The 9,605-nt window shown below is 34.9% G+C and overlaps 1 protein-coding gene across 1 annotated transcript; it reads left to right on the forward strand.

The window, feature by feature from the left end:
* Positions 1-5,247: 5,247 nt before the first annotated feature.
* On the forward strand, positions 5,248-8,244 carry LOC110784782 (protein CUP-SHAPED COTYLEDON 2). Its single transcript, XM_021989225.2, has 3 exons — positions 5,248-5,498; positions 6,126-6,409; positions 7,087-8,244. The coding sequence occupies exons 1-3, from the start codon at positions 5,312-5,314 to the stop codon at positions 7,852-7,854; spliced, it is 1,239 nt and encodes a 412-aa protein (XP_021844917.2). The 5' UTR covers positions 5,248-5,311; the 3' UTR covers positions 7,855-8,244.
* Positions 8,245-9,605: the final 1,361 nt, after the last annotated feature.

Consider the following 9,605-nt stretch of genomic DNA (forward strand, 5'->3'; position numbering starts at 1 on the left):
ATCACTTTCAATTTCCAACTTGTCAATCATGAAATCCTTAGCAATTATCAATCCTTCGGGAAGAGCATATAACTCATATGCTAGAGAAGAATGGACATTGAACTTTGAGAAACCCACAAACCTTGATCCAGTGGGTTTTCTAAAAACTTCTCCTCCGCCTGCTTCTTTTAAAGACTTTCATGCTCCATCAATATCAAGCTTCTTATACCCATCCCTTAGGCCCTGTTTAGTTCACCTTATTTCTCCTGATCTTATCTGAACTTATTTTTTTTTGATCTTATCTGATCCGATCTGATAGATTAGATTATTTAATTAGATGGTGGTGTTGATAGGTTACTAAAAATGGCAAGTGTATCTCTTAAATAAATACGGCCGGAAAAGGCAAGTGTATCCCTTAACAATGATATAAATATATAATAATAATAATAATCATCTCTTATCTGATCTGATCTGAACTTATATTTTCTGATCTAATCTGGTCTGGTCTGATCTAATCTGATTAAATCTGAAATAAGTAATAAGGTCCTGCAATAAGGTGAACTAAACAGGGCCTTAATGAATACTTTTAAACTATTTTCTATTACTTTGGATATAAATAATTATGTTATTTGTATATGATTTTGTTTACAAATTAGCAACTTGTGTTTCAAAATGCTTGCATTAACTGTGTGCACGCGTAATTTTATTAATGCTTGAGGAGTACTCCGTCTGTATTTATTTAAGGGATATACTTGCCTTTTCCGGCCGTATTTATTTAAGAGATACACTTGCCATTTTTAGTAATTTATCAACCACACTATCTAATTAATCTATCTACACCCCACTCCCTAAAATGACATGGTCCCCACTTGTTTTTCTTATTAAAATATCTACTCAACCCCACCTGCTTTTATTACTTTATTTCATTTAATTCTTCTTCTTAATACTCGTGTCCGGCCAAGTGTATCTCTTAAAAAAGACGGAGGGAGTAGTACTTATTGTTTTTTAGGTGCGACTGTGCGGGGACGCATTGTTTTATAAATGCTAGCTTGTGGGTAATATTTTTTAGGTGTGATAAAGAAAATACAAATTACATGTGGAAGTGAACACATTATTGGTGCATAGAGATGCATGTGGGCTGGGTCAAGACGGGCTTCGTATCGAGCCCACATGCCGTGGCTAGAACGGGTCTGGCCCCCATGTTGTATCGGGTCAGGTTGGGCCGTCGTGTCTAAGCCTAATTTTATGAAATTTAGTATGCTTTGCCGGGTCGGGTCGAGTTATGCCTCGTCGTGCTTTTTTCAAAAAAATGTGGCACATGCCCGACTCACAGCCACAACTTCGTGCTCATGTTGGGCTGTTCTTTTTGTGTGCCTATGTCGGATCGGAGTTTTTCGTGTTGGACATCGCCCGTCCTGGCCCACAGCCTTTTTACTAGCAGTGCGTCCGCGAAAAAAAATGAAGATGGTGATCACAGCTCGAGGACAATAGAGTGTGTACAAAATGCGTACAAATAAATAACAACCCCAATGCAGATTATATCACCAGAGAGAGGAAAACAACAAAAGAAGAGAGAGATAATGAAGGGGGAATTAGCATAAATAAAAGGAAGCTGAGAGAGATTTACTTATTAGCAGTAAGTATCTCAGATAACTTTACTGATTAAAACAGATCATTAGATTTACTTTCCCATAGCTCTATTATCCTACTCATTAGCCTACCTATTAGGCTTTTAGGATACCAATTATCACTTTATCATCATGCTTCGCATCATCCAAATTTATTCTGCCAATATAATTTTACAATGGGTTGTCATCAGTTAAAAAATGAGAGTATAATTTGTCAAAGTATAACTTTAATCGCAACCTCGTTGATTGGAGACGAAGTTAAAAGTTGATATTTTGAAAATATAGCTTGATTGCTCTAATTATAATTTATGTGGTACTCCGTAACGATCATTTGCAATTTATACGGATCATATTAGTTAGGTTCTCTAAGGTTCAACTCATTTCGCACAAAATAAGTTCACATAAATTCAAACAAAATATGTACGGCGTAGTAAGTTTTTCTTAAGAAAAAATGAACTTTTTCAGAAAATTTCGCACATAATTAAAATAATTTAGACAAAGTAAGTTTAAATATTATTCCGTACAAAATAAGTTAATCCAAATAGAGCCTCAAATCAATATGACAATACCTTGGTAATATCAAAACCGTGGAGTACTCCTTATGTATTAATAATACAACAATCAAAATTAAGTATAGTACTATGTAATTATTATTCCGTAAAAGAGAACCAGTTGGAAATGCAAGTAATTTTTTTGATGGAAAACACTTCAAAGATTATTAAAGGAAAGAGTGACAAAGTATCGCCTCAAACGTTACCATAAGATCCTAAAAAGTAAATTTAGAAGATTAGTCCTCCATATTCATATCATAATGTTATAATTTTTTTTAATCATGCTTAAAAAGTAGTGCGCTAGCATTTTAATTATAAAAAAAACGAAATGTTGTAGTAATAAAAAAAAAATGATGAAAACAAGATCGACTATAGTTCAAAGATGGATAGATGATGGATGTGAGTGAAAAGAAACTTGATTTTGCTATCAACAATCAATAAGAAGATCAACGGACAAGGTTGACTAATCTTAATTTCAAAAATTCACCCTAATTTTCAAATTTAATAAACCGTTGACTTATATAAAACAACAAAATGGTTTTGGGTGAATTTTTTTTACTCCGTAATACTGTACTCTAATTTTGGCTTGTAAGAATATTTTGAGATTCGAGCATTAATAGAGATAAAAGGGCCTATTGCAAGAAGTGCCTTTTCATATGGCCATAATATACTTCTCCGTATGATACGGAGTATCAATAATCTCATAATCTCAACTAATTATTGTCGCGAGATGGTCTTTGTACACCATTTAAAATGATGATTTACAAGTATATGCGGTTTTCTTCTTTAAGGGGACATTTCAATTTACTCTTGCATTGCTTTGAACTAGAAATTAATCAAGTAAAGGTACTCAAGTACTCTCTAATACTTCCTCTCAAAAAAAAAAAAAAAGTACTCTCTGATACTCCGTAAGATTCAGGGGAATAATATTAACCATTAACATCTTCCCTGAATAAATAAGATCCCCTTCTTTCTAATAAATTGTACGGAGTACATAATAGTCAATAATTTTTTTTTTCCTTTTAAGGTATGATAAAAAGTCCTAACAGATCTAAACTCCTCTCGAACTAGCTCAACCCAAATACTTTTGGAATGAGGGAGAAGGATAAACCCTCCCCAAAGTGCTCCTGGTGGAGATTGAAATCACAACCTTTTAAGTTGAAGAGTGTGTTATAACAGATGCAAAGTAAAATTAAATAACGTAAATAAAGAACGCATAGATTTAACGTGGTTCACTAACAATGTGTTAGGTACGTCCACAGATAGAGGGGATTAAAGTTTTATTGATATTAAGGGATACATATTACATAATACGACTAGGTTATGACATAGAGAGTTTATATAGTACTCTCTAAGCAGATGCGGAAAAATTCCGTGCTGAGGCGTTGCAGTAAGGTACTTGACCAATTTAAGACATATTCTAACAGAGTGCAATATTTTCCACCTAGCCAAACTTTACTTGGTAAAATATTCGTAGAACCCGGTAGTAGTCATAGCCAAACTTTACTTTGTAAAATATTCGTAGTATTCCATAGTAGTCATGACCTTACAAGTTCAAAGTATAAATTAATTAGCAAATATACTCAGAGACCATGAATGAGTGAGATTTCCCCTTTAGATTATTATGTGAGAGAGATTAATGTATGAAATACATTATTTTTTAAGGTAAGATGAAGGACCCTATTGTATTGGTGCCTCGTATATGTATTTTCAATTAGCTTTGCAGGTCAGACTCATTGGAAGTGAGGGGGAATTATAGGGGAATTCCTCACCTCCAAAGAGCCCCTAGTGGGATTTGATCCCATAACCTTGTGGTTATGAGGCCAAGCCTTTACCACTAGGTCAAGCCTTGCTTGGTATGTACGAAATATAATATATGGAGTGGAGTATATAACATTTAAATACTCCACACTACGTATAAAGTACAAGTTCAACATAAATTAGCAATATACTCAAGGGCCAAACCGCAAAAGGAACCAGTGAAAATTTCCCTTAAATTATTTTGTCACAAAGAGATTAATGTACGAATACTATAAATGGAGTATACTACACTTCAATACTCCACACTCCGTACAAATTCAGCATGAATTAGTAATATACTCAAAGGCAAAAACACAGACTATTTTTTTTAAGGTAAAATGAAGGACCCTACTGTATTGTAACCTCACACAACTATTTCCAGCCAGCTTTGTAGACCAGACTCATTGGAAGTGAAGGGGGAATGTAGGGTAAATCCTCATCTCTAAAGAGCCCATAATAAGATCTGATCCCATAACCTTGTGAATATGAGGCCTAACTTTTACCACTAGGTCAAGCCTAAAATATACTACTCCGTAGTCCGTACACTTCAATACTCCGCACTCCATATTGGTAAATGAAAAAAAATCATTTAAAATTCCCCAATTCATTAGTTATATAATTTTTTAAAAAACTCAAACAATGATTTTATCTTTTACCTTGAGTTTAGTAGTTTACCCATCTACTAGTAATAATTTAACGTTACGTTCCATTACCTCAGACTACTCTTTCAACTTACGTACTAGCCCTGCCGATCTTCCTCTGTTCTCTTCTAATCTGTAAAAGATTTCACCACTTACCATTTTCTTTTCTATTTTTTATAAAAAAATAAAAAATCTTGTGGTACTATGCTGACATTTTTAGATATTGTTTCAGCTTTATCGATCCTCTTATTTTTTTTACATCCCCAAATAAATATGACTCCGTAATACTCCAAAATAAAAATAAAAAACAATTTTATAAAATACAGATCGAAATAAAAAATTTAAGTTTAAAATTGTCTTCACTGACAGATAGGAATACCCTCTGCAAATTTCCCAACACACGCACGCATACTCTCTCTCTATCTAGCGCGCGCGCGCTCTCTCTCTCTCTTCATGTCACACATCATCACCTAAAGCAAACGGAAATCATAAATGTTTTTAGAAATAAAAAATAAAAATAAAAAGAAAAAAAAGAGAAAAGAAAAAACAGGACACGACAGAACAGAAAAAACCACAGTTCATTGGGGTATGGACCCCACCTCCCCACCTCTCTTTCTCCTTTTTAACACCCCTTCAAATCCTCAATTTGTTCATTTTATTTTTCAGATTATTGAGAGAGTTTTAATTTTACTTGGTGGGTTTTGGAAATTAAATGGATCAACCATTTTTTCTGAATTTTGACAAGAGTGAGTCAAATTTACCACCTGGGTTTAGGTTTCATCCTACTGATGAAGAACTCATTTCTTACTACTTGCTTAAGAAGGTTCTTGATGGAAATTTCACTGGTAGAGCTATTGCTGAAGTTGATCTTAACAAGTGCGAGCCTTGGGAACTTCCTGGTAAATTTTCCTTCATTTTCTTTCACCGCCCCTCGGCTTTGGTCGGAGTTTATTGTCACGTTCTTACTGTAATTTTAACCAGTAATGTGTTGTTGTTAAGCTAATGGAGTAGGTTTTGAGTTAGATTTGTCTACTCCATACTTTTTGTAGTATCTAATTTACTTACTACTAAGAATAATATGCATGACAATTTAATGTTAAAACTTAATATTTATGTATTTATTTTGCTACCACAATAATATTTTATATAATTTCTACCAAGATTTACTTCTTATACTCACTTAATGAGTTCATAATACACAATGTTTCTCACTTTAGTGTTACACCAAGCTTTGTAAAAAATGTGTTTTTATATAATTTTTCTTATAATTAGGTTAACACAAATTTTACTCTAGTTTTACTTCTTACGGAGTACCCACTTTATGAATTCAAACAATGTTATCACTTACAATTTTTAAATAATTGTATTTTAGTTAAATTTTCTTATAATTATTGTTAACACAATATATATATATATATATATTTTAGAATTTAAAAAGTTTGAATGAAGTTAAATTTGTGTTTTAAGCTGCCAAAAAATAAATAAATAAATAGTGTTTTGACATAAATGTTATGGGGTGTGTGCAGAGAAGGCAAAGATGGGTGAGAAGGAGTGGTACTTCTTTAGCTTAAGAGACCGGAAGTATCCTACGGGGTTACGGACTAACCGGGCAACCGAAGCGGGTTACTGGAAGGCAACCGGGAAAGACCGGGAAATATACAGCTCGAAAACAAGTGCATTGGTCGGAATGAAGAAGACTTTGGTGTTTTACCGGGGAAGAGCTCCTAAGGGTGAAAAAAGCAACTGGGTGATGCATGAGTACCGCCTCGAAGGCAAATTTTCCTACCACTACCTCTCCCGTACCTCTAAGGTTATCTAACTTAGTACTCCGTATTATCTTTATCTTCTCTTATTTTATACTTTATACTAATAAGTAATTAAACTGCCATCAACTATTTTAAGAAGTGGAGTAGTAGCTTGCAGTTGGGATTACACTAGTACATCCACGTCCTAATTTGAATTAGATATTTACATGTCACCCTCCTAGTTCGGTTACATACTTAATGAGGTATGTTAGTTAATATGGTTATTGTGGTCAGTTGAGTAATTAATTAGAGCATACAACTTACTCGTAGGCTGAAGTAGTTTCATTTTTATAGGAAGGTTTGCTAGGTAAGTGAATGGTGCAATCAATTTCTGTCAAGTAGGCAACACTGGAGTATTTTCAGGTAGTAAGTAGTAATTATTAACATTTGATATGATATATCTTTATTTCAGGATTATCATCATGAAATAATAAGTTTTGACTTTTCTGAAAATTATGAAATAGTTTAGCTTTATAAAAATTTCCTCAAGTTGTGATCTTCTGAGTTAAACTTTGAGACGATACACCAAGTACATAATTTGCATCATAAAGCAGGAAATAAAAATCAAATTTGACAATCATTAATTAAACCTCAAAAAATGATTTATAGTACCCTAACTTGAGTTGTTACTTGTTAGGGCACCCTTATTAACCTAAGGTTGGTTTAAATGTTTGATTTGTAGGATGAATGGGTGATCTCAAGGGTGTTTCAAAAGACAACCACCGGAATCGTCTCAACAATTAACACCAGCACCACCATCACTGGAGGCGGAAAGAAAACTCCAAGTGATGGAATCATGAGTGGGCTCTATAACTATAACAACAATGATGTATGTAGCTCGCCCTCCTCGGCGTCTATCTCCGCCTCTCATCAGCTTCCACCACTCCTGGACTCCTCCCCTTACCGAGGAGCCATGAATGAGGTTTGCTCCTACGACGATGGGAGTGAGTCCAACAACAATCCTATCAAGAAAGAGCACGTGTCCTGTTTCTCCAACAACAACAACAATATTAATATAAATAACAATAATAATAATACCAGTAATATGAGCAACTTCAACCCCTTTGAGCTCACTTTTACAACTCCACTACCAATGACTTCAACTTCCATGATGACCAACACAATGCCTAGGGGCAGCACATTCAATGGATTGCCCGTTTTCCCTAGCTTGAGGTCTCTCCAGGATAACCTCCACCTCCCGTGGATCGGTGGTGCACCACCTATTCAAAGTGGAGGTAATGGTGGTTGTGAGTTGGATGTCATGATGGGAAGTAGTAATGCCACTTCCACTTGGGGTAGTGGCAGTGGTAATGGGTATGGGTATGGGTATGATCACAACCATTGCAATATTAGCGGTGGGGGTAGCGGTAGCGGTAGCGGTGGTGGAGGAAGGATGGGTTGGGGTGGCGGTGGTGGTAGTAGTGAGCTAGACTGCATGTGGAGCTACTGATAGAAAATGACAAGGCTGTACTGCATTATATCAGTCTGCATGGCCGGTGGTTTTTCTTGCTTGTCTGAGTGGGTTTGACTTTTGGGACTTTATCTATCTTTTGTGTGTTAATCAGAGTTTTATGTAGTATAGGGTTATGGTATGCTATATCTAGGTGTTGCATGTTTGCTACAACTATTTTGTTTGTTTGAGTTTGATTAATTATTGTTATTTGTGTAATAATTAATTTAATAGGAATATATATTTTCCTTTTATTAGGAAAATATAAACCTTGTCTCTAGCTAGTGTGCTACGGAGTACTTGATTAATTGTTGTATGATTGTGTCATGTACTTTGTGTAATATTCGTTTTGTTGTTAGCTTTGTACACCATATTCGTTTTGTTGTTAAATTGTTGTGTTAGATTAAAAATCGGAAAGGAGTTTGGCAACTTGATATACAATTCCGTCTCAAGTATTATTTAGAGACACAACGTTAGTAAATGGTGTCAAGTTTGAGATGCTTATAAAAAACGTCGTTAAAAATGTATTGAATAAATTTGTAGTGTTATGTGCTCACACGGTATCACTACGTGTTCAAAATGTACGTCAATACGGTAGCATAGCTTACTACGTCGGTATGTATTAACGATATTATGAATAGGATGGGAGGGAGTAGTCGGTAATAGTGAGTTAATTAAGGAGAGGGTGAAGGGTGGTAGGGGTTGCTTGCAAAAGAAGTTGAAAGGACTATTGAACTGCTAGACAGGCAAAGAGACAGAGTCTCGAATCTGTGTGTAAGTAAGTTATGGGAGGTGAGAGTATGTAAATTAAATGCAAGCTAAGCTCTGCTCTACGGACTACGGAGTACTATATTGGTGGCCCTTGGGTTTGTACGTTTGTCAGCACAATTTTGGGGATGGATAAAGCCTAAACTCCTAAAAGTGGTTCACATATCACTATTTTTTATGGTGGGATACATCCAACCTTTTTTCTCTCCCTCTCACTTTGTGCTTCAATTACCAGCAAGGAACACATTACACATTCCTCCCCGGTGTACTAGAGTGTGGGAGTAATTAATGCTTTTCTTTCATGTCTTAATAAGTGACTTGTGATGAGGTATGCAGTTTCAGTATATCCACCACAAGTGGCGGGCACTTCTACGGAAATTAATTTTGGCATACCTTATAATCTGTATTCAATTCCTTTTTTTTATGCAAATCAGTATTCATTTTGATGCACTTCTTTAAGATTAATTAGCGAATGCAAAACTGTGACCAAATCAAATCCTAATCCAAAAATGAGGGACTAGTGATCGAGAGAATTTTAATTGATGTTGGCCCATAAGTGGGCTTTAAAACATTAATGACACTTGAAATGTGTTTATATAATCAAAACATGATGGAAACAAATAAGATCGGAAAAGATAATAACAACTGCTACGGATGCTCTGTATCATTATTAGTTGTTTGGTAATTTTTGTTAAGGTATGATAAAGTGCATGTCTTATCGGACTTAAACGACTGAACTCTACAGGTCCTTAGTGGTTAGCGAGCTAGACACTTTAAGAGTGGCCGAAGGGAATGGTAAGGAGAACCCTTCTTCAAAGACCCATGACTAGTGACAATTGAACTCTCAACCTTTTGGTTGGAAGATGAAATATTTTTCACTAGACCATTATTCGGTGTTGTTTGATACTATATAATGTAGGAAATTAATTGTGCTATTCCACCTCTTATACGAATTGAAATACACTCTTAAAATGTTAAAAAAA

Source organism: Spinacia oleracea, chromosome 4 (assembly GCF_020520425.1).
Source record: "Spinacia oleracea cultivar Varoflay chromosome 4, BTI_SOV_V1, whole genome shotgun sequence".
NCBI classification, from domain to species: domain Eukaryota; kingdom Viridiplantae; phylum Streptophyta; class Magnoliopsida; order Caryophyllales; family Amaranthaceae; genus Spinacia; species Spinacia oleracea.